The 26193-nt window shown below is 39.3% G+C and overlaps 1 protein-coding gene across 2 annotated transcripts in view; it reads left to right on the forward strand.

The window, feature by feature from the left end:
- The first annotated feature begins 1733 nt into the window (after window positions 1-1733).
- Window positions 1734-26193, forward strand: part of RFTN2 (raftlin family member 2) — a 49172-nt gene continuing 24712 nt past the window's right edge. Inside the window, exons 1-7 of one of the 2 annotated variants that reach the window (XM_063318029.1) lie at window positions 1734-1869; window positions 2254-2483; window positions 7429-7612; window positions 19553-19664; window positions 20327-20645; window positions 22338-22541; window positions 24104-24222. In XM_063318029.1, the coding sequence (XP_063174099.1) occupies window positions 2345-2483; window positions 7429-7612; window positions 19553-19664; window positions 20327-20645; window positions 22338-22541; window positions 24104-24222 (1077 nt within the window). In that variant the 5' untranslated portion in view covers window positions 1734-1869; window positions 2254-2344. Of the gene's footprint in view, window positions 1870-1921; window positions 2484-7428; window positions 7613-19552; window positions 19665-20326; window positions 20646-22337; window positions 22542-24103; window positions 24223-26193 lie in introns of those variants that run through there. The other variant, XM_063318030.1, reaches the window with a different exon arrangement.

Raw genomic sequence — 26193 nt, forward strand, 5'->3', positions numbered from 1 at the left:
GCACACAAAACCACACCTATACATACATCTTCCCTTCCCTTCCCTTCTTTCAGCAGAAACAACACCAAAGAACAGGCTGAAGATGGGATAAGGGGAGAGTGTGACGCAAAAGGAATGGAAGATGAAGGGGAAAAGGGAACCGGATGAAAAGAAGAGAGAAAGAGGTTCCTGGGCTGAGCAAGAGAAGGCCTGCTAGGGTGTCACAAACAGAATGAGCCCCTCTCCTTCCTCAAGTCATCTTCCTTCAAAGGCAAACCATTCCTGCTCCCTTGTTTTTAATTCCCTTGCTTAATGTTCAGCAAAGTTACAAATTCCCCACCTTATTCCCAGGTGGGGGAAACTTGGCTTCTTATCAACTACAAATAGAGTGCATGCAAAAAGAGCACAACCCATTTACATGTTAAACAAAATCGGTCTTACATATCTATTTATTTCAGGAATACATTTAAATTACCAACTTTTAAGTGTCAGTTTACTTAACAAAGGAAAAAAATGAGAAATATAAACTACTATATGCAGTCCAAATTTCTAAACAATTCTCTGCATGAAACTCCCAGCAGAAACGTGCTTGTTCAGATATAAAAACGGAGATGAGAATTTTAGATCACTGCTGGAGAATAAGCATCCTTCCATTCTTGCATTTTTTATTTTTATTATTATTTGGGGTGGGGGATTATAGAAGTGTGCAGTATTAATTTTCTTTATTCTTCTGTTACGGACTATAATGGACTATAATTCCAAAGTATGTAAGCATTTTATAACCATACAAATCTGTTCTAAGCTAAGCAACAGTTTTGGAAATGAATGGTTATTTGATTAAATTAAGTGCAGGTTGCTCTGAGATAACAATATTCCTGTAGAATCTCAAATTCAAATTTTGTCAGATTCAGGAAGTAAAAAAAAAAAGTTGCATAATCATTAAAAAAACAAATTCAGTTACCACATTATCTGATATGGATCACCGGTGATGCTACTGAGAATTTGCTGAATTCAGTGATGTGGAATTGATGCAAAGCCTCATCATCTGTAATAGGGATTTTGACCCTCCTTTCTTAATGAATTCTACATGGGGGGGGAAACGTTTCTGAAATTGAAAGTGCAGTGTTCCAAAACATCTCACTAGGCATGCCCAGAGAGGAAAAAAACAGAATAATATGAATCATGTTAATGCTTTTCAAAAAGACCTATAAGATGAATAAAAGATTTGCTGACGCACCAAGGCTGTGATCTTTTATAGGACAGTTCCAGCTGCCAGCTTCTGAGGTCTCACAAATCTTTGATCACATTTTGGCTTAGCTTGACTATTGTGTCTATTTAAAAATGAACACAAATAGAAGTAAATAGGCAGAAACCCAATGCTTCAGTTACCATTCTAGGAAGGTCAGATAAATTTTAAAGTAGTCTTAGCTTGACTATTTCTACAAAGTTTTCCAGAAGACAATAAGTAGGAGGGAAGTTTCCCAAGACCCACTTGTAAATCAGATGGTCTCTGGATTAGTCTGATGACTACTTCATTCCCGTTTTCAAATGGGAGCTGGCACAAGAAGGCAAGTTAGCCATTCCAAATACTGTATGATTTCACTGCTCTAGTTGAGAGAATCTGCTTTGCTAGCATGTAGTGTAGTTTTCCAGCTGTCCTAGGAAAAGGAAGTAAGCATCCAACTCTCACATTTAAAACAGAGTTGAACTGTTTTTCATTTCTTTTCCTCCCCTTTGAGGTGCCAGAAGCAATTTCCTCTTAAAGTTGACTTCCTTTCTGGAAATGATTTTCTTCTCAGACCATGGGGAGGTTCTCTATTCTATTTCTTTGACTACATTTGCCGTTTCATTTTTTTTCCTGGCCATTACGCTAAAGCAGATCTTCTGACTGTAAGTAATTGTGCTAAAGTTTTGCTGTAACTTTATTTTTTGTTTCTTTTTTTTCTTCTTTTTTTTACATCATTATCAGCCAGCCAAGAGAGACAGACAAAGCACTCATTGGTGCCCTCAGCAACAGAACACTGCTAGGGGGCTGGCTGTAAATTGACGTGGCATGGAAAATCTCTGCTCACTTTGTAGCACTTCGTATTTTTTGTAAGAGCAACGGTACTCCTGCTGAATTTGTTGCCTGATATCATTAAGAGCGTTGTGCCTTGCTGTAAATATGGAGAAAAAAATCCTCTTTTTTCTCACTTGGGAGCAGAAGGTTGGTTTCCGTTTGGACGTATGGTTAACAGAAATAAAGAGGATCTAAAACGGATTGTTTGCTTTTAGCCCATCTGGTCAGAGAAACCGATTTTGTGCCTGCTCAGTTTCTACCTCCACTCCTTCCCCTTTCCCCCATACCCACCCACCAGGTCTTACGATGGGGTGCGGACTGAGAAAACTAGAAGATCCAGATGACAGCAGTCCTGGAAAAATATTTTCAACGCTGAAGAGGCCACAAGTGGAAACAAAAACAGACTCTGCTTATGAATACATCTTGCTAGATTTTACATTAGAAGGTATGTATGATGTATTTTAACCCTTCAGAAGAACACAGCAAAAGGTGGTTTCTTATGGTTAGATATAGAAAAAAAAAGTTTGATTGACTTCCCCCTACTGCTTATTAGATTAAGGACTTAGAAATGACATTAAAATCACATCTCTGCCTATGCTTGTGCTACTTGGGTATCTCTGAAGAAATAAATCACTTTTCAGACCTTCAGGGATAAGCTGGAGCTATTGTCAGTAAGTGGAATACTGAAGACTTCAACAGCAGGAATAGTTGAACGTACTCTTCTTTGTTTTATACTGTCCATGTGGGCATGGACATCTGTGCAGTCAGAAACAGAAGACCCTGTAGGGCTACTTCCTTTTGTAGGGTGTCTTGTTTCTAACCAACTCCATGTCCCAGAAAGTTGAAAAATAAACAAACAGTGCCAGAAGGCTTCCCATAAGAACAGGCAGCTCTGTTCTGCAAAAGTGGCTGCTGAGGGGTTCTTTGGAGAAGTTTTCATAAAGCCACTCAGGTCTGTATACCAGGTGATTTTCATAGATCTTAGCAGAAATTAATCCCAAACACCACTTGCATGTTACAGTCAGAATCTACATAGTCATCACTATAATTTAAATAGAACGATTTCAAAATGTATAGGGTGCATAATGAAACATTATACAGTATCTCTAAACTGTATGCTAGCTTTGTTTGTTTGTTTTTAATTTTCACTTGGCTTCAGATGAAATAACTTTTGCTCATTATGAGGAGAAATAATGGTAACAAATACTCTGAGTTTCGGGCTTGATTGCCGAACACTAAATGTAACTAAATTTGTCTATAACTTTATATTTGGCTTTTGATTTAAAACACACTAGGTTTCATTTTGATGGATAGTAGTATGTATATCTTCAGGTTTCTAAAAGTACTTTGATGGAGATGATTACCATCTCATCTCAGGGGAAGGGTGATCTAGTGAGTTGGCTCCATTATTAACATTCGTTCGCCTATAATTTTATTTTCTGTTTTAGTTCTCTTTTTATAGTTTTTAAAGTTTCTTAATTATTATAATATAATGGTTTTAGGTGTGTGTGTGTGTGTGTGTGTTGTTTTATTTCATTGTTGTACACCACCCAGAGCCATCCTTGTGAGATGGGCGGCCATATAAATTTGATTAATAAATAAATAATGATTTTTGTAAAAATAATCATTTACTGCTAATAATTCAAACAACAGCCTAGCAGTGTTATGCAGAGAAGACATTCTATTACTCTTATTTATTTATTTTTATTTGGATTTTTTTTTATCCCGCCTTTATTATTTTTATAAATAACTCAAGGTGGGGAACATACCTAATACTCCTTCGTCCTCCTATTTTCCCCACAACCAGCTCCCTGTGAGGTGAGCTGGGCTGAGAGAGTGGGACTGGCCCAAGATCGCCCAGCCTGCTTTCATGCCGAAGGCAGGACTAGAACTCATGGTCTCCTGGTTTCTAGCCCATTGCCTTAACCACTAGGCTAAATTGGCTCTCCAATTACCAAAGTAAACCTAGTAACTGAACAGCCAGTTTGGCCTAGTGGTTAAGGAGGTAGATGATAGGTAGATAGACATAGATAGATGATAGGTAGGTGGGTGGATGGATGATGGATAGAGTTGACATTTCCATTTTTTTGTCACATACCATTAAAAAATAGGGGGGTTGGATCCAATCTTCTCCTTCTACTACTGGAAGGACCCTTTCCATTTGTGGAAGCTACTGAAAAACCAATGGAAGCTTCTACTGGGGAAAACTTGGAGGCAATGAAGTCCAGTATCAGGTCCTGAGATGGTAAGGTTAAGTGTCAGGACTCCAGAAACAACATGAAATTAAAAGCAATTGTTGGGATTCCTTTTTATTCTTTTCTTCATATTTTGTTGTTGGTGAGCAGGCTGTGAAGTACCAGACAAGACTGCAGTTATTTGCCAGCTCCTTTACTTCGGAATACCTCCTAGTCTTGCTATATGGTTGTGGTTATTGTTATGAGAGGTAAAAACATTCTGCAATTCATAGGTGCAAGTTTCATACTAAGCAGAGAATCTGAGTATGTTTTCTTTCTTGTTTTAATGTTTAAAAAGGCAAATTCCTATGCCACATTATTACAAGGCTTGAAAATAGGTGGACAGTGGCTGGTGTCAAAAGGAGAGCTTCATATGTGAAAAGGCTTTAGTGTCTACTCAGACTTCTTAAGTGCATGTAATAGAAACAAAATAAATACCTAATGCAAATGTGCAATACATAGGCCAAAATCTATTGTGATGTAAGCTTCCTTTTTTAACATCACCTAATAATTTGATAGCCCTGCAACCACAATACTATCAATGTTAATTTGCTTAACTTTCTCCCTGTACCTGTTATTATTACTATTAACTGTGCAACCTCTAGGTTTCTATATCATTGGTATAGCATGCAATGCTGTTTTTTGAAGTAGTTTCTTCTTAGTAAATTGATTGATTGATTATTTTCCATAGATAGATTTTCTCCATGATGATTTGTCCCTAACCTAGTCTTTCAGGTTTTCCAACAATGCACTCATCACCACTGTAACTGGTTCCATCCACCTTGCTGCTGGTCATCCTCTTCTTCTTGTTCCTTCCACCTTTCCCAGCATTAGAACTTTCTCCAGAGAGCTAGGTGAAGACATAATGTGTCTGAAGTAGGATATCTTGAGCCTGGTCATTTGTGCTTCAAGTGAGAACTCTGGGTTGATTTGTTCAATAATCCATTGGTTTGTTTTCATCACTGTCCACAGTATTCTCAGGAGTTTTCTCCAGTACAAAAGTTCAAAAGCATCAATACTCTTCCTATCCTTCTAAGCATTATTTGCTAGTATGTGAAATTAAGGATATTGTATGATAGTTTGCACACTTTGTTAAGTCTCCTTTTTTGGTATTGGAATGTAGATTCCTCCTCCAATCTGTTGACTATTGTGTTTTCCAGATTTATTGGCATAGCTTGGTTAGAACCTTTACTGATTCTTCTGTTGTTTCCCATATTTCTGTGGGTATTCCGTCAGTTTCTGTAACCTTCCAACTTGGTAATGACCAGAGTGCTGATATCTTCTAAGGTATTTTGGACATACAGTACATCTCTATCATACAGTATTCCAGTATATTCCTTCCATCTTGTGTGATTTCCTTTGAATTGGTTACTATCTGTCCATTGGCATCCTTTATTCAGAGATTTTTTGAAAGACTTTCCTTGTTTTTCTATGTCTGTTTCCATCTTTAATATCTTTACATGTGTTGTTGTGATATTGCTTCTTGTCTCTTCTAACAGCTCTCTGAAACTATTTGTTAAGCTCCTTTTTAAGATTTTTGTCTTTCTTGGCTTTGGCTTCTCTTCTTGGCAATTTCCACAGTTTATTCTGAAATCCAGCTTGCTTTCTTCTGTTTTTTACCTTGGCAGTCTCTTTTCACATTCATCTTTAAGTTAATTCCACACTTCCTCTGGTTCTCTATCAATGAGGTTCAGGACTTCGTAGTGATTCCTGATGTTCTCCTTGAAAATGGGGAGTATATGCTTAATATCACATTGTGGAAACTGATTGTCTTTCTTCTTCTTTAGCTTAACTTGGAACCTGCCCATGAGCAGTTGGTGATCTGTTCTACAGTCAGCACCTGACTATGGCTTTGATACTGTAATTGAGCTCCTCCACCTTCTTTTAACAATAATACAGTCAATTTGATTTCTGTGTATTCCATCTGGTGATGTCCACGTATAGAGGCATCATTTTGGTTATTTGAAGGTAGTGTTAACTATGAAGAATTTTAGAGTGGCAGAATTTGATAAGTCAGTGTCCTGCTTCATTTTGGTTTCCTAAGCAATACAATCCAACAACATTTTCTTCTTTAATGTTTCCAACATTGGCATTCCACTCTCCAATCACAAGTAGCACATCTCGCTTGCATGTTCTGCCAATTTCGAACTTGATCATAAAACTCATCAGTCTCCTTTTCTGCATCAGTGGTTGGAGCATAAACTTGGAGAACAGTCATATTAAAGCGTTGCCCACAAAGTCCAATTGATATTGTTTGGTCATTGATTGCATTGTAGGCAGGTACTGGTCTTGTTATACCCTTCCTAACTATAAAAGCAATGCTGTTTCTTCTTTGTTTTTCATGTCCCGAGTAATAAACAGGGTGATCTTCTGACTGAAAGTGTCCAGTCCATCTCAACTTGCTGATGCCTAAGATGTCAATCTGTAATTGTTTCATTTCATCTTTCACTAGGTTGAGCTTTCCTGTGTTCATGCATCTTACATTCCATGTTCCCACTGTAATTCTGTCTTTACAGCATCGGATTTTCTTTTCCTGTATGGCAACATCAGCAACTAAATGCCCTGAAGGCTTTAATCTAGCCAAATCATAAACATAATTAGTACTGCAAAAGATCCTCAACTCTTCCTTAGTAGCATGTTGAATACCATCCAACCTGAGTGGGCCATCATCCGGCACTATATTGTCAATCATTTTATATTTTCTATCCCTGTGGTTTTCTTGGTAAAAATACAGGAGTGGTTTACCATTGCCTTCTCCTGTGCTGTATGAATTTATGCCTCTGCCACTGTCATTGCTGTTGCCCAATATAGGTGCCTGCTGGCTTTAGCTGGGCAGCTGGGATGACCTTCATGGCTTGGGTGATCCTGCTGGGAGTATACACTCTTGGCACATACTCCTGACATTCTTTGCTCATCCCCCCTGGGAGCACCACCACCACCACCACAGATGAAGCAGCATAGCAAGACTTTGGGAGGGGGTAGTCTTAGTAAATACCTAAAGCGAATAGCTATCCATAATGAATAGTGGATCCCTCTAGCGATAGTGTATCGCTGTACAGCTTAAACTTTATCAAAAATTATTATAAATGCAACACAGTAAGTTAATAAATTGTTTGAATCCTACATGAAGTGTTTTTGTTGTTTTAATCCTTTTAGTTACCTCAAATCCAGAAATTATGAAAATATGCTCTGTTTTGGATATTGCAAAGAAGGTGGAGGAATATTATAATAAAGGATTTGTGGTAGGAGCTATTCATCCTGTGTTACTGTCATCTGGACGAAGAAAGCATTTTCCAGCAAGTCACATCTATCGAGTTGTACTTGTGCGTCTCAAATTCAGGTATGCACTGCAATAAATGCTTAAATCCTAGTAAGCTTTTGTCCTGAGCAGAGTTCCTTCATTGAAAAATAGGTTTATAAAAGATAGCAGGGAATAATAGGCTGCCTCGCCTGGGATGGGAAGGACAATAGCTCTTCCTGGGGGTGGCTGGTGATGTAGAGTTCTCCCTACCGAATGGAAATTTTCCCACTTGGATTTTATATTTATATTTATTATTTTAGTATTGTAGGTGTTGATTCAGTGATTTTATTATGTTGAGGTTTTAAGGAGAATTTTATTGTAAATCACCCTGAGTCCCCTCTTGAGGGGAGATGGGCGGTAATAGAAATGTGAATAATAAATAAATAAAATTATGATGATGAACACAACAGAATCTTGTAGCACCTTAGGACCAAATTAGACCTGATATTAAACTGCATTGACTCTGCCTCTTAGTTTCAATGGAAACCCTTCTTCCCCATGCAAATAGCAGTCCAAATCAGGAGATTTGCAAAAGCAATAACCTGTCCATCCTCCCATGATGTATGGATGGGACCCTGATTGCTCTTCCTTAAAGAAAATCCTTGCATTCAAAGACATGACACGTAGTTAAATCACATATAGTTTTAAACCCATTTATTATGATACAAGCTTTGGGGGCCAAAGTCACTTCCATTAGACATATGGAAGATTTCTCCCTTTAAAAATGGGAATGGGGGGATGGATGGATGGATGGATGGATGGATGGAAGCAAGCAGTACCATCAGGTAGAAATAGAACATTAAAACAGAGTACGTAGTTATCATTGTCATCATCTGTCTTTCCTTGCCTTTTATTTCCTTCTGACATTTCTGTTCCCTTTGCACTCTTGCCTGTGTATACCTGTTCATGGAGATAACATTTTATGCATCTGAGGAAATTACACCCAGCCCATGAAAGTTTATGCAAAAACGCATTTGGCAATCTTTAGCTACTCAATACTTGGTACTGGAATTGTGGGCAACAGGCTAACACAGCTCTGGGAAGAATTTGGAGATTCTTAATTAAATCTCCAGTGAAGAATTGCTTAAAACTGTAGCTGAACTTAATCAGAGTTCAGTTAGCATAGCCTAGTTAAGTACCTTTTTATATATTCTTATACAATGAGTGGTATATCGTTTATCATTCCATATACCTGTATATTTTTACCTAACAAAAACTTCTATTGTGGGAAGGTGGACTTTTTTTTTTCCTGTCAAAGGCTACATTCTCTTATGTCAGTCTGTTTGGGTCCCAGTTGTTGGCTGGCTCTTAAACTGTGGCCAAAACCTGAGCCAAAGGAGGCTATAACCTTCTTCTGTTTTCAGCATTCCCTTTTTCTTGCTGACATCCCCCTTTCCTGCCTCTTTTTCATTTTTTAACCACCTCTGTCCATTCTTACTCTCTCCCCCTTCTCATCAAGCAGGCTATTGGGGAAGAGATTGGCCCTCTTGGAAGCAACTGAAATTGCTCATTTACAGAAGGTTTTCGGATCAGGCCACAAGCCCTAGCACTGCAAGTTGCCTTTTATAGGGATATTATGTTTTCTCAGCATGCAAACTGTAGCATTCTTAAATAGAAGAAAATGATTCCAGAGATGAAACAAACAGTGCTGTCACTGGCTTTGCTACTGTTTATTACAGCTCTGACATCATCCCCATACTTTTAAAAGAATTTAATGGCTATATTATTGGAATGCAATTCTTTTAATTAAATGGAGAGCCATTGTGTAATTCCAACTTGAAAGCCCTCATCCACTCTGTTTTTTTTTTCCCAATAGATATCCCTTTTCCGTATCCATCCCCACCATATCCCTTTTCTGCATGTTTCTGTGTTTGGGAACCTTCCAATTAATTTAGTTTAATGTGTTTCTCTTTGAAAGGCTGTCCTGGGCAGAAATGAGTTTCTTCCAAAGAAATTATCACCTCCCATTCATCCTTCTCTCCATCTATCTCAAACATTTGATTGACATTCTGTTGTTACTGAACTTGTGGAAAATGTGTACCTAAGCTACAATGTGATTGAATCATACTTAGTGTAATGATTGCCTACCCTAATAGACTCAGACTCACAAGCAGGAACTTAATGATATCTGATTTATTAAAGAATAGTATGCAAATACAGAGAAAGTTGAGAATGAGCAAAAGCGCGCCAAATAAAACTAAAAACCCTCAGCTAAAACGTAATCCCTCCCCTCGCCCTGCTGTTGCAAACTCCGCCCCCCCCCCCAGGTGCTAGTAACCGTTTCTGCTGATGTCCTGGGAAAGGAACCTTGAACACACGAGATAACCCAAACACATTCCAATCCAGCTGCCAACACATAACAATCCCACGAGATGGAATCCTCCTCCTCTCCCAGACGAAACACACATCAGCCAAATGACATGTGAAACGTTACGATGTACCGCCAACATTGGAACGGTGAACATGACACTTAGTTTAATGTTCATCGAACAGCTGTTACTGTTCATTATTTTATTAGGGTTGAGCCTAGGCTTTGTCAGAGCAGACACATTAAAAATTCTGTTCATCAGGACTAGAGCCATCTTCAGTGATTTGGCTACTGTTCACTGCTTTGAAGTCACGACATAATTCAAATTCATATCCAATCATCTCATTGTGTTGCTGGAATAGAACAGACTTTTATTGCACCACCTTTCCAATCCCTCCACTAGTACGTTCCAGAGTAACACTGCGTTCCATGGAGTAAGAAGATAACAAAGCAACATCTTCCCATATGATGGCTGTAGCATGGGCTACAGCCCCATATTAAAATTAACCAAGCATGAACTATGTCAGTTAAAGTAATGGGAATGTGTTGCAGATGGGTGCTAAATTTTGGCCCTTCTGCTATCCAAAACACCTTTTTGCCTAAATCCTAGACTCTGCATTACCTTAAAATATATTTGTAACAATAGAACTAAGACAATCAACTTAGCTTTATTATTGGCAAATTAATATTAATATCCTTCAGCAAAGGATCATTACCTTGTCGTGGTGCTGGAGCTTGAGCACCTCAATGATGCCATGAGGCAAATAGAGGGAGAAAACGTAGAGGCAGTGAAAGACTTTGTATTTCTAGGTGCAAAGATTACTGCAGATGCTGACTGCAGTCAGGAAATCAGAAGACATTTAATTCTTGGGAGGAGAGCAATGACAAATCTCAATAAAATAGTCAAGAGCAGAGACATCACACTGACAACAAAGGTCCACATAGTTAAAGCAATGGTATCCCCAGTAGTAACATATGGCTGCGAGAGCTGGACCATAAGGAAGGCTGAGTGAGGGAAGATAGATGCTTTTGAACTGTGGTGTTGGAGGAAAATTCTGAGTGCCTTGGACTACAAGAAGATCAAACCAGTCCATACTCCAGGAAATAAAGCCATACTGCTCACTTGAGGGAATGATATTAAAGGCAAAACTGAAATACTTTGGCCACATAATGAGAAGACAGGACACCCTGGAGAAGATGCTGATGCTAGGGAGAGTGGAGGGCAAAAGGAAGAGGGGCCAACCAAGGGCAAGATGGATAGCTGATATTCTAGAGGTGACGGACTCATCCCTGGGGGAGCTGGGGGTGTTGATGACCGACAGGAAGCTCTGGCGTGGGCTGGTCCATGAAGTCACTGTTAATATGTTTTCTACTACAGAATAAGGTTACTATGGTAGCTAATCATTTTGGCCAGGTAAAGAGGTTGAATTTAATTGTCCCCTTTTCACGTGCTAATGGTTGCATTGCCTAAGGGAGGAACTTGCCTGAACTTGTTTTAGTTTCAGTTTCCCTTCTGTGTAGGCTTGCAGAGAGTATGCAGCTGAGAGAAATCTCTCCTCTCAGCAAACACCCTTTAAATACGTTTGTTTTCTGTAAATAAAATTATTTTTATAGAAATGCCTGGTGTGTGACTTTTCTGATCTCTCCTCGGCCAAAGGCTTTCCTAGCACTCTGCCAACAGGTTATGGGCCCAGTAAGCAGCCCAGTAAACCTAGTAAGCCCAGTAAAACCCTGGAGAGAATAGAAAGATCAGCTCCACATCTCATGAACAATTTAAAAGAAGGTAGCAAAGACCTGTGAAGATTTTCTTTGGAGCCACCTGGAGATTTTCCAGCAACTGCCAGTTTACAGGACAAAGAAGCCAGCTGAGGTGACTTGCAAAAGAAGGAAGAAGCCATGGCTACCTCCCAGCCCTCAGCGATGCCTCTGGAGCACCTATCAGAGACCAACTATTTGAATTGGGCCCTGAAGATGGAGATGTATCTTTGCAGAGAGAATCTTTGGCTGCCAATTGGTGAGCAAACCCCCCAAAATCCCAGTGCTGAATGGCTGAGACAGGATGAGCAGGCTAGAGCCACCATTATCCTGGGAGTTGAGGACAATCAGCTAGTCCACACGAGAGGTATGCAGTCTGCAAAGCAACTTTGGGACACTTTGAGAGACTTGTATGTAAAGGCAACAGCAGGGAGTAAAGTTACCCTGACAAAAAAGCTGTACAAAGCCTACCTTGCAGAAGGAGATAGCCTTCCTGAGCACCTGCATTATATTCAACAGCTGTTTGTTGAGTTGCAGGAGAGAGGAATGGAATTTACACCTCTCACAAAATCCTATATCCTCCTGTCCTCACTGAATGAAACGTGGGACACGCTGATTTGTACCCTGGAGGCTATGCCTGAAGCAGACCTCACCCCATCGTATGTTACACAGCGCTTACTTGCTGAATGGAAGAGAGAGGAAAGATTCCCCCCCATCTCTTCTGGAAAGCTGCAGTACCAGAAAACAAGGGAAAAGAAGGGAACAGAAGCTGAGGCCACAGCGCTAGCCAGCCAGTGATGCTTCACTTGTGGTTCAGCTGGACATTTGCAGAAAGACTGCCTTGAGATCCAAGAGTAGAAAGACAGAGAAGAAGAACACAAGGGCAACACAGAAGAAGGCTCTTCAGACAAGCCAAATTGCACAGGTTGCTGAGAAGGGTAATTCTGATGCATGGGTGTTAGATTCTGGGGCCAATTGTCATTTATGTAATTGTAAAAGCTCTTTTGTGTCACTGTCTACAACTGAAAGACAAAGTGTATCTTTGGCTGATGGGTCTGTGACCAAAATTATGGGACAAGGTGACTTGTATTTATCCTGCTTGGGAGAAACTGTAAAAGGTGTGTTGTATGTGCCAAATTTACAATCAAACCTTTTATCTGTGGCACAATTGGCTGCAACAGGGTATGTCATAACATTTAAGAAAAATGGTTGTGAGATACATAAAAATGGGAAATTGTGTGCTACTGGTATATTAAAAGACTCCTTGTACATTGTGCAAAATGCAAGGAAGCCAAGCTGCAAGGCTGCAGTTGGCAACAAGCCATATCATGACCAAACTGTACACCTGATGCACAGGAGATTTGGTCATGCTAATTTCAAGTATATAGCACAACTGCCACAGCTGTGTGCTGACCTAAAGATAAAGCCCTGTGACAAATACTTAGATTGTGTAGTTTGCAAAGAATGCAAAACACTAAAAGCTCCTGTGAGTAAGCACAGTGACAGAGTTACAACTAGACCTTTGGAAATTGTACACTCTGACATTATTGGTCCTTTTGCTCCAAGTCTTGGACAAGCAAGGTATGCAATGACCATCACTGATGATTTCTCAAGATGCACATTTATCTACATCTTAAAACATAAAGATGAGGCATTTGAGAAATTTAAAGGTTTTGTGACATGGGCAAATAGAAAATTCCCTAGGCCTGTATCTGCACTCCAATGTGATAGAGAAGGAGAGTACCTTTCTCACAAAGGTTCCTAGCAGAAAAGGGGATAGAACAAATTCTTTCTAACCCTTACACCCCTCAGCAAAATGGTGTTGCTGAAAGAAAGGGCAGAACCTTGCAAAATGCGATGGAATGCATGCTAAAAGATTCACATTTATCTTTTAAGTATTGGGGAGAGGCAATATCTACTGCCTGTTATGTACAAAACAGATTGTATAACTCTGTGATTCAAGACACTCCATTCCATTTGTTTTATGGTGTGAAACCAAAGGTAAACCATCTTAGAGTGTTTGGTAGCACTGCATGGGTTCATATTCCAAAACAACAGAGAAGGAAAGGAGGCCCCACAACAAAGAAAGCCATCTTTGTTGGCTATGAACAAAGCCAAAGGAGCTACAGGTTCATAATGGGAGAGAAATTAATAATTAGCAAAAGTGCTTCTTTTGCTGAACAAAACTGGGGGAGATTAAATTCTAGCTCTCCAGTTGATCTGACCACCACAAGAGAACAGCAAGGACTTGCTGATGGTGATCTTTTGCTGGATGAGGACATTAAACCAGAAAAGCAAACTGAAGATCTATCTGATGAGACAGATGCTTCTCAGGAAAGTGATAGGAGTCAAAATGTAAGCCCTGTATTACCTTGCAGATCTCAGAGAAGTAATAAAGGCGTTCCTCCATCACGTTTTCAGGCTGAAACACTAAAGGCATTTCACATATTCACAGAACCTGAGTCTTTAGAACAAGTGAATGCTTTACCACCTGAGCTTCCACAAAATTGGCATTCTGCCATGCAACAGGAGTTAGCATCCTTGAAAGAAAATAAAACATGGAAACTGATAAATCTACCTCCCAATGAACACTGTCTAGGTTGCAGGTGGGTTTTCAAACTGAAAAGGGATGCTGATGGCAAAATCCAAAAACATAAAGCAAGGTTAGTTGCAAAAGGGTTCACTCAAAGGAAAGAGTTAGACTTTGACAAGACTTTTGCACCAGTTACTAAAGGTGAATCAATTAGATTACTGTTAAAAATTGCTGCACTCAAAGGAATGTCAGTTCATCACTATGACATTCAAACTGCATTTCTCTATGGTGATTTAGACCACAAATTATATATGCAGCAACCCCCTGGCTATGAAAAAGGGGAGAATCTAGTCTGTGAACTGCAGAAGTCAATCTATGGGTTAAAACAAGCTGCTAGATCCTGGAACCAAAAATTAGATGAAAAACTGCAGAATTTTGGTTTTGAAAAAGGAAAAGCAGATCCATGTGTATATATGAAGAAAGACAAACAAGGCTGTATGTATCTGTGCATTTATATTGATGATTTGCTGCTGTTCACACCAACAGAAAAACAAAGGCTTGATTTTGAAGCCTGCGTGAAAAGCCATTTCACATTAAAAAGCCTTGGAACTGTAACAAATTACCTAGGTTTGGAAATACACAGGAAGAAGGATGGTAGCTTTCTGTTAAACTGAAGGGGAGATAATGTTAAAATAATGTGAATGGAAAGACATACAGAGTTGTCAAAGCAAATTGGTTTGCATCTTATTCTGTAGTATAAAAAGGGGAGTGTTAATATGTTTTCTACTACAGATTAAGGTTACTATGGTCATTTTGGCCAGGTGAAGAGGTTGAATTTAATTGTCCCCTTTTCACGTGCTAATGGTTGCATTGCCTAAGGGAGGAACTTGCCTGAACTTGTTTTAGTTTCAGTTTCCCTTCTGTGTAGTCTTGCAGAGAGTATGCAGTTGAGAGAAATCTCTCCTCTCAGCAAACACCCTTTAAATATGTTTGTTTTCTGTAAATAAAATTATTTTTATAGAAATGCCTGGTGTGTGACTTTTCTGATCTCTCCTGGGCCAAAGGCTTTCCTTGCACTCTGCCAACAGTCACAAAGAGTCGGAAGCGACTGAACGAATAAACAACAAAATATTAATATCACAATACTGTGAATATACAACACAAAGGGGAACAGATATTAGTTCAAAATTTATTCTTCTTGAGAGCAGCTTACAATTAATTTTATTGTATTGAACCCCTTCAGGTTCAGCTCTTGGAACTCCTCTGGAATATTTCAACATAATTAGAAGTTGCATTTGTGTATGTTACACTGCCTGAGTGTGTGAGATGTTCAATGCTGTTAAAGCTCAAGATATGAACATACTAAGCTCTGTGGCTTAACCCCTAAGATAAGCTAACTTAAAGCATTTCACAGAAGAAGGGTTTCCAGTCCTGTCCTCTCCACAGCTGTCTGCACTCCATAAACAATGTGGGACAAGACAGTAACATTTCCTTTCTATTCTTTAACATAAATATCTTAGACTTCAAACCTATATGCTTATCTAGTTCGGTTGGAAACCAGTTATCTACTGGCTTAGCAGGCAGTCATTTATTGCTTGCGTCAGGTGAAGCTCAAACGATGAGCTGTTTGTCATGATGAAAACCTTCTTAAAATCAGTGAGGACCTGTTTTGTCTGAAAGCTTACTCCTTCTGCACAGGATGTAACAATTTTATTTGAACCATGAAACTGAGTCTAGTAATTGGAGTAAGTGCTAATTTCATTTCATGCAATAATAAGATAGCATTAATACACATGATCTGTGATATCGGTCCATACTGAAAGACTTAAAATAAGTAAATAGGAAATTATTTTTAGTTTTTTGTTGATCTACTGAATAGACTGGTTTTACACACTGCATCTTTCCCAACTAGTAATTTTTCTTTCCAAATGAGTAATTTTTCTTTCAAATATGCATTAACTATTTAGATTTTTTTTTAAAAGTTCAGGTCAAGCTCAAATCCTGATCCATGCAGTCTTCTTGCCAATACAGTAGTCTTCACTTAACAACAGTAACTGGGACCAGCAACTCCATCACTAAGCAATGTGGTCATAAAGCACAATGTCATATGACTGCACCAAATTATGAGGCAGTTGTGGCAGTTCTGGTTGCCGTTGCTAAGTGAATCCTCTGCAGTTGTTAGGCACGACATCATGTGATTGCCATTTGCTACCTCCTGCTGGCTTCCCCATTCCAACTTTGCTTGTCGGAAAATGGCAGTGAAGGTCGCAAATGGCAATCACATGACCATGGGGCACTGCAACTATCATGAGCTGGTTGCCAAGCACCCAAATCAAGATCACATGATCCAGGGGATGCTGTGACAGCCGCAACTTTGAGGACTGGTTGTAAGTCTTCTTGTTCAGCACCATCATAACTTTGAACAGTTGCTGAATGAGTGGTCGTTAAACAACGACTACCTGTAGTTTGGAAATGATTTACTTTTATCTTTTCCCAGAATTAAAAAAAAAAGTCTCTGTCTAACCTATTGCCATATTATTTCCTAGAGGCCTCCCAGTACTAACTGAAACTAACTTGCTTAGTTTTTCAAAATCAGCCAAAGCTGAATGTCTTGTGGGGGGGTGCCTTTGAGTCAGTTTTTGACTCCTGGAGACTGCCTGGACTAGTCGCTGCAGTTTTCTAGGCAAGGATTTTCAGAAGTGGTTTGCCATTGCCTCCTTCCAAGGTCACCATCTGGTTTGTGCCTAAGGTGGGACTAGAATTCACAGTCTCCTGGTTTCTAGCCTGGTGCCTTAACCATTACACCAAACTGGCTTTCTTTGATTGTCACTTACCTTGACTAATTAGACACAATGCTAAACTACATATGTCATTAAACTGGATAGTACTGATACTACACCCCCTTTCCAATCCCAAGCTGAACCTGCCCAAAAGCCCTCCTAGCCACAGCTGCATCTCCTTTTCAATTAGGAACTCTATGTTCAGGAAAATCTCTAAAATGCATATCGGTTCTGTCTGGGGGATCACAACCTCATTCAGAATCAAGAATGGAAAGTCTCTGAACCTTGGGGGGGGGCCTCAAAACCCACAGCCACTTGGTCTTGCCTGTTCTTCCTCATCCAGACCCCCACAGCTTCCAAACATTGGGAAAAAACCTCGATGACAGAAGTGTAAATTGGAATACTGATAGGTAGCATACTGATGATACCTCACCCCATGTTGATGGATGATCTCCTCAGTGGCTTCATGTCAACATTAAACAGGATAAAGTCCTGAGAAACCCCACAAAGCAGGGGTCTCAGACTCAATTTCTCCCTTCATCAATCTGACTGGAACCATTCCCAGAGAAATTAGAAGAACCACTGCAATCTTGTGCCTCCCACTCCCATGCCCTGAGCTGGTCCAGAATGACAACATGTTTAATGGTATTGAAAACTGCTGAGAGATCAAGGAGAGCCAGGAGGGATGCACTACCCCCATCCTGAGCCTGACAGAGGTCATCAACAAGTGTGATCAATGCCATCTCAGTGCTATAACCAGATCTGAATCCTGACTGAAAAGGGTCCAGATAATTCACTTCCTCTTGGGTCCTCTGGAGCTGCAAGCTGACTGCTTTTTCAACCAAAAAAAGGGAAAGTTGAAGGTTATATGGAAATTATCCAATTCTGTTATCCAGTGCTCAGTTGGGTTCACTCTTCGTGTTCCTTCAGCAGAACTCTAGAAATCTCTTATGCTGCTTCATGATTTGGGGTTCCTCTGAAAACCACTGGGGGCTCTCCAAGCTCCACAAGCATAGATAGTCTGTGCAGGTCCTATCCAATCCAAGGCTACTGTCATTCTCTTGTTAGAAGTGGCAATGGCCTCAGTAAAGACAGAACCCTAAGAACAACCCCAAGTTCCCTTTGGAACCCAAAAGAATCTATCAGATTCCTAGGATGGACTAATCAAATAGGTCCTGCCTTCCTGCTCCAAGGTCAACAGGGAGTGATCTGTCTAAGATAAGGGAGTGATGGTAATATCTCCCAACTTCAGATCATGTAGCCACTGCTCTGAGATAAAAACCAGGTATATAACACCTGCCCCCCGCCCTGCTGTGAATCAGGCCAGAAATAACTTGAGTCAGGTCCATGGTTGTCATGGTGGCCATGAACTCCTGAGCTGCTTTCAAGTCCGCATCCAGAGATGACAGATTCAAGCCTCCCAGAATCATAAGCTCGGGGCACTCCACTGCAAACCCAGCCACAGATTCAAGCATCTCAGCTAGGGAGATCACTCCAGATTTCTCTGCTGCAACTCTGTGTGTCTTGGCAGCCAAAGACCTCCAATGTCTTCCAGGCCACCAGACAGCTCTACCTCCCCAATACTCTGCTTCACTGGGGCTACCTTGCAGACATCCTGCTTCGCTGGGTCTAAGAACTGGCTGCCACGGCTCAGGTCTTCCATTCACAACATAGCCAAACAGTTTGCAACCAAACCTCCAAACTCCAACCCGCAGCAATGCTCTTAAACACCCCAAATTCCTGCACCTTGCAACCACAGACAGACATCTGACCCCAGGTGTGTTACAAAAAAAATAATGTGGTGTAGCTTAAATTAGGTCTCCCAAACCATACCCTTACCCAGTCTGCAGTATAGTTAAATATCTTCTACGTACCACTAAAACTGTCATGTCTGTAACCTTTAACTGGGTGAAACGGTGCATCATGGGCAAGTGATTTTTGAACCAAGGTACCTCAAATGGGCTAACTTACAGAATGCATCCAAAATCTGGGACCCATGACCCCTGTGGAATTGAAATTTGGCAAATTTTATAAAACATTTTGTAAACATAAAAATAATCACAAAACATTTTATGTCACAATGCAAAATGTCATAAAACATTTCCTGTGGTCTGATGTTTGACTGGGCTATACAGTTCAGCATGGGCTACCTTCAAGGCAGATACATCTCTGAATGTCTCCCTGAATTTTTAAGAACTTTTCCAGTACATTAGAAGCTCTGCCATTGATGAAGGCATGGAGGAATCTGGTAAGGAAATACAGTATCTCTGAAATGGGTCACAGGTTGTCTAGTCTGCAATAAAACTGCTTGGACGTCTGAAGGAAGTTTGCTTTTTAACTCACATATTTATACTTGCATTTTTCAGCAGAAAAACCTTTGATATTTAAATGAAATGCAGATAAAGTTGCTCAGTAGGTAATTCAGTTCTGTTCCAAGCAACATGTTTGGGCAAAACAATCAAGAACAATTGAAGAGCTCCTCAAACAGGCGATTTGCCACCACTTAATTTATAATTTTCTGGAGTGAAAAAAATGTTGCTTGCTAGCATTTTGCGCAAGATACATCAAATTTCAACAAAGGCTGCTTTTTTCCTATGTTCTAGCCAGAAGAATCCACCAATGAGAGAACAAAGGCACCCCAGGCTTGTGATTGAGGAGTGCCCTTTAACATATGAAAAACTAACAAATGAGGCAGTTAAGGAACTACTTGAGAAGGTATGACCATCTTCATTAAATACTTTACTTCTTCTTTTACTATAATCGTACTCTGAGAACCGAAATGCATAAAATTCTACAAATGTGTGTTATCGACCATATATTGTCCTACAGAAGTTATCTTAATAACTTCTTGATTAGATCTCAGATTAACAAAGGACCATGCCTTGACATCTCTGAGAGCCAAATCTGTTGGCCTTATTTGTCTGAGGCACAAAGCCGCCGGCTGGGTGACCTTGGGCCAGTCCTTCTCTTTCAGCCCTAGGAAGCAGGCAAGGGCAAACCACTTCTAAAAATGTTGCAAGAAAACTGCAGGGCCTTGTTGAGGCAGCCTCCAGGAGTTAACACAGACTCAAAGGCATAAATACAGTAAGTAAAATAAAAACTCCCTTCACATATCATTACTTTTTAGACAGATATAAATGGACAGAAGAAAGACTCCATATGTTTTTGTGAAGCAGTCAGTTGCCATTCTTTAAGAGGCAGCTGCTTCATAATATTCAAATAGGTACGCTGTTTTCATATATCAATGAATATTTCTTCCTGTATATTCATGCACTTGCATTGTAAAACCATCACGTATAAACTAGCGAAACTCCATCCTAGTGAACAGTTTGTGTATCCACTCCATTATAGTAGTACTGTCTTTCTGAAAAATATAGGTCAATGATGCTGCTAAAAGAGGAATGAAGTTTGTTGGGTTTATCACCCAGTCTTGCTCTCAGTCTAAAATCTGCAATGGCGCAAACATGGATGAAGATATGGAGTCTGACTCAACGCTATGCAGAAGGAATAGAGAGCAGAGGAGTCATGATTCAGAGGAAAATGTTAACATCTTGAATGAAGGGACACTGAGTGGTCAGTCCTCTGAGAGTGGAATAGAGGAAGAAGTTCAGCCAGACAGCAGGCCACCACAGAAGACTGATTTTCAAGATGGAAGAGGAGGCTGTCCCAGCCCAATTAAATTAAAGGAAAAAGAAGGTATTTCAATACACTACCTATATATTCTACATGCACTATATGGTTATCTCAGAAATATAGAAGCATCCGTTTTTAGGAACAATAGCTTAAGTGAAGGATTATCATACAAGCAAGTTTGGAGGTGTTTTTAAACCTTTATTATATATACCTGTCTGTATCTGTCCTGTTTTTTCAGCAAGGACACATGTTGATTCAAATTTGCAAATCTGAAAATGTATTGGCCTCTAGTTTTTAACAATTATTCTTCAATCTGGAAAGCTACAGTAGAACAAAACCTAGCATCATTTGGGTTATTCACTTCATTCTTAATGTCTTTAGGATAAGAACAGGCCAAACCCTCTCTCAAAGATTAAATGACATGGAGCATCAGGTTGAAGTCGACAGCTGTCACAGAGCAACAGAATTTAGATTGCCAAGGATACTTGGGAATCTTCAAAACGTTTAAACATTCTTACCTTTCCCAAGTTGTGAAAAACATTTGTCAGGGCCAGACACAACATCCTTCCCTCTAAAACCCCACTAGCCCAGTGCACCACCCATGCAGATCTGGGGAGATAGAAACAGTACACCACATACTACTGTATTATAACTTCTATGGGATATTCAGAAGAATTATATCTAACCTCTGCTGCAGCAATACTCAGGAAGAATTAATCATTATTATGTGAACCTCCTTCTTTCAGCTGTGAAACCACCTACCACCCATCTCATAGCTAAAATTGTGTGGCCACAATGAAAATGAGGCAACAGGTGATGCAAAGCTGAACACTGTTGTTTTTCATTATGTTTTTATGTAATCTGGTGATTGTTGACCAAAATAAAGTAAATTTAATGGAGTAGCATAGAGCAAATTACTCCTGAGTTTATTAAAAAAAAAAATGGTATGGTAGCACATATTTCATACCATTCCTTAAATCCCCAACAGATTCTAAAAAACAGGTCACTTTTTTTTTAACACCATGCTTTCTGGTGATATCACCCCAGCAGTAGAAGGTCTGCTATAAATGGTAAATTCTGGGCAGAGAGGGAAAGATGAATAACGGAAATCATAAAAAGAAGTAGCAACCAGTTGAATGGGAGAAGTAGTTGGAGGAGGATAAACTTTAGAGAGAAATGTCAGTGTCATATGGATGATTTGGCTGGAAAGATTAGGCTGTAGCATTGCCAGGTTTCTTTTGTAAATGGGCAGTCCAAGTAGGGCTGTCAACAGCATAATTACAGTTACAGTATCATTGGCAAGATGACAAAAATATGAGCATAGCTGCGATAGATGAGCAAATTAAACCTTCAGAACAGAAGTGTAGGTACTAGTTGGTAGAAAAGATTGAAAAGCAGAGTTCTATCAACACAGAGAAGAGAAAAGAAACGTTTTACAAATCATGGAAGTAAATTGAAAGAGGAAACTATGTTCTGAACAAAGAAAGGAAGGCGTTTGGATTGAAGTACCTGCATTAAGCTGGCTTTAGTGCAGGAGATTCCAACAGTTTAGCTTTCATATTGAACGATTGATATCTCACTTGAATTAAAATGGTATTCAGATGTCATGCTGAGCTTTTATCCATATGAAATCTTAATTTCTATTCTTAATGCAAAATGCAATTTTGCAGATTAAAAAACTGTAAATATATTTCCATTGATGTTTTTACGATGTTATATTATCCTAATATCTTTATTTCATTTTTTTTTTCTCAGATACCAAGCTATATACAGTCTTCAATGTCTTTGATGATGATTCCATCAGTTGGACCTATCATGATGGTATTTTGTCTCTAAAAGTGTCACGGAAAGGATCTGTGATTAGTACATTGGATGCTGATTGGCTAGATTTAACCACGTTTTATTACAAACAAGGGTTGTCATTAATTGACTCCTTTGTGTGTTGGGAAGCCTCTAAAGGTAAGGATAATGACACAATCCTTACACTTAAAAATAAGGTTGTTAGTACAATTCATTTCAGAAAACTCAAGGAGTTACAAAAGGAAACTGTGAGTTTTAAAATAGGATGCAGAGCAAATAAAGACAGTAGTCTGCTTACTTCAGGACAGATAAGGTTTTCAGCCTGAAGGCTGCCTCTGTCACACACCCAGCCTAGGGTTACTGATACTACACTTACCACTCACTGGCTTTCTCAGGGGAACTATTAAAAGATTGCTAGAGGGAAGGGAGAAGCAAGGAAGATCCCCCGCCAGCTGTTCTCTTTGCAGATCTCTTGTTTCTCACTGTAGAGAATCAACTATTTTGAGCAGAGTTGCTGGGGGAGGGGAAGCCTAGTCTCCTTTCCTCTCACCAAGAGAGTAAGTGACAGAAAGAGGGAATGAAAAATTAGAACTACCAGCGGCTTGGCAGAAGAAAGCTATAAAGAGGCTTGGAGAAGGTTAAGTAATTTTTCAAACTTCCAATTTGCTCTTAGTAGGAGAGATCAATTTTAAGCTCCCAGCTTGATCCGGCCTTCCACTTTGAATTGAATATTTTAATAAAAATAACCAAAAATAAAAATCTAAACCTGAAATGTTTACTGCCATGGAAATTTTCTGCTTAAAAGAAGCGAGATATGTAATGAACTCCCTATATTTCATATGCCAGGCTTCCCGGTTGTTTTAAGTAGTTTCTGCAAGGAAGATTAAACATGTGAATCATCCTCAACATGATTTTTTTTAACATTAACCACCAGATAAAACAGACGTATGTAATCAGGTTTTACTCATTTATATCTAAACTATTTACTTTCTAAAATGTAACTGAGTTTCTTACTAAGGGCTAAACTAGACATGAGGCTATTCAAGAAATTAGCTAATGCATAACTGTAAAAAATCTCACAGCTGCAGATCAGGACTATGATTCTTAAAATATGCAGGCTCTTTTTAAACTGAATCTAGCCTTTTTTAAATGTAGTCTTTCTAAAAGTAAAATAAAAGGCTGATGACCTGCCTGAAGCAAGTGAGAAGGTTGACCCAGAATTTGCTTTGCTGGTGTATTTGTTATTTCACTTCTAAAGAAATGAGGATGCCAGATTCATTTTGAGCTTAAGGAATGTCCTGCAAGTTCTCTTTATATTACATCTATCAAACCAAAATTTGAATTGAAGATAGTTGAAAATAGGGCAACCTGATCTAGGCTGCAAAAATCAGAACAGCTGCTAGATGGCAAGAATGTGTCAGAACGAGAACTTGGGCGGATGGGGGCATCTAAGATGAAACATCCAATGCACTTTTGGCTCTGGTCTCACCCTCTGCTCGCTCCAGCCCCACTCACCGTGGGAGCCAAGAGAGCGCCCTAACGTCTGTGGTGTTTGACAGGAAGAAAAAGTTACCAAGTCCTGTTAATTGATAATCAGATGAGAACCATCATGTGCGGGACAGAGAAGAAAAGCATTCTCCTCTTAATACATTAAGTGTAATAAATTTTAAATGTTTTTTAAATGGGTATTATTTACTACTTTCTCTTTCTTCTTTCCCTAGCTGACTTTGGGCCCAAATCATTGGAAGGGTTATTTATATATGAAGAAGAGCCGGGGTTTCCAGGCTCAGAGAGGAGAGGAAATGATGCCATTGTTGTAGAACAATGGACTGTCATTGAGGTAATTCCCCATTTCTGTTTTGACACTTTAAGACATTCTTCCTGATTCATTTCAAGGGTTTACATAACTTAGGTAGGCATTTAGAATGATAATCAGTATATGAGCAAATGTGTGACGTGCTTGTAATTTTAAACATACCTGAGTCCAGCAGAAAATAACTCCAGTTATCATCTTGAGATCTTCATTGCCCATATCCAGCACATCTTTGTTTTCTAGCTCCCACAAGGTCCAAATCTTTACAATTAATCACCACAATGGTAGGAGTGGTTGTCACAATTAAAAAAAGCTATTGCTGACAGGCGGACGTTAAAGATAATCTTCTATTTAAATTTAAGAATGCTCAAAGAAATTAATATCAAGAGTTTGCAATAATAAATAAACCAATAAGCAAAATCCTCAGTTTAACAAATGAAACAGGGATGTCTGTTAAAGTTAAGTTGAATTAAATCCAAATGGGATTTTTCAAACTCATGAGAAATTCTGCTTTAGTGAAAGTAACGATGACTACAGTCTGATAATACTGCATCACCGAACACCCCTGTGCCCTGGAGTCTGCCCGTTATATAACTGTGGGGGGACAAAAGGAATCACAGGGCTAAATCTGGAAGAGTGAAAGAATGGTCACTGTGATGCTACAAGCTCTTTCCCTTCCCTTGGACTGGAAGGAAAGTCACAGTGCTCAAGCCAGCACGTTGGCCCCTCTGCAGACAAAAGCATATCCCTTAGCTTAAGATGGGTGGCTCCTGGTTTGGTCCAAGCCCAAAGCCTGCTCTTTCTGCATCCAGGGCTTCATGAAAGGGTTAATTTTGGGCCTTGATGCAGAAAGAGGAAGTCTCCCCACCCAAATTCAACCACTGGCCTGGCCATGGTTACCCCTCACACACTTGCAAAGCTGCTAAGTCTCAAGTGGTCATCTGTTTGTGGGCTCCCCATAACCACCTTCTCAAACATCCAGCCTTTATTTAAGATATCTGGTCCTACACCCTACTTTCTCAATTTCTGTTCTCCTGCCATATTCCTTTGTGTTTGCAGCAAAGACTGGGAAAGTTCTGTTCATGATGCAGTGTATTTTGCTGGAACAACTCAGATCTAGCATATGTTGTCTGTTAAATCCAAAAATACTAAACTGTTAAACAGAGGGTTTACTAGATTGCCATTTCTGTGTCACATACATTAAATAGTTCATGCTGAGAAGCGTTCTCCATATGGATTTGCATATTTTATATAATGCAGAACTCCTTGGCATAAAGTCTGGCTAAAGGATTGGCCACTGTATCACTGAGAGCATGTATGTGCCATATCAGCTACATTTGGAAAAACAAAATTAATAAAACTTATTTCACAGAAGTGACCCCACAAAAAAGCTGACCAGTTAAGTTCCCCAGTCCAACTGGAATAAACTTCTTTGATTAATCTTTGGTTATATCATGTGATATAGGCATATCCTTGTACCATATATGTCAGTGACAAGAAATTGAGTTCTCCATAACTTTTAAATTTCAATTTAAAAACTGATATACAGTACTTAATGGGAAGAAAGAAGCTGTGAAATGATAATTTAAAACATCTAGACTCTTATTATATATAGTTTCAAGTGACTCATACATTTCATCAACTGTTGTAGTGTGGCTTTTATTAACTGGCATTTGATGTTCAGAAAGAGAAAGGAATAAATTGAAATAAAAATTACTCCATTCTAGAGAATCTGTATGTGCAGCTGAAGGAGGATTGCACATTCAGTCTGAAATTATTTAGTTTTTTCCCCTTTCCCCCTGTTTTTACTATTAAAAAATAGCTTCAATGGTAGTGATATGGCTGTAACAGAAACTTTCCAGAAATGTTTTAAAAATTACAGTTTTACATACAATTGTTACACAGAAATGGCTTTGCATGAATGTAGAGCTATTAAGGGGGGAAAAAATCCTCTATATGTATAAAAAAATAATTTCCTTGTTTGTTCTTTGCTCATCA

The sequence above is a fragment of the Candoia aspera genome, chromosome 1 (assembly GCF_035149785.1).
Source record: "Candoia aspera isolate rCanAsp1 chromosome 1, rCanAsp1.hap2, whole genome shotgun sequence".
NCBI lineage: Eukaryota > Metazoa > Chordata > Lepidosauria > Squamata > Boidae > Candoia > Candoia aspera.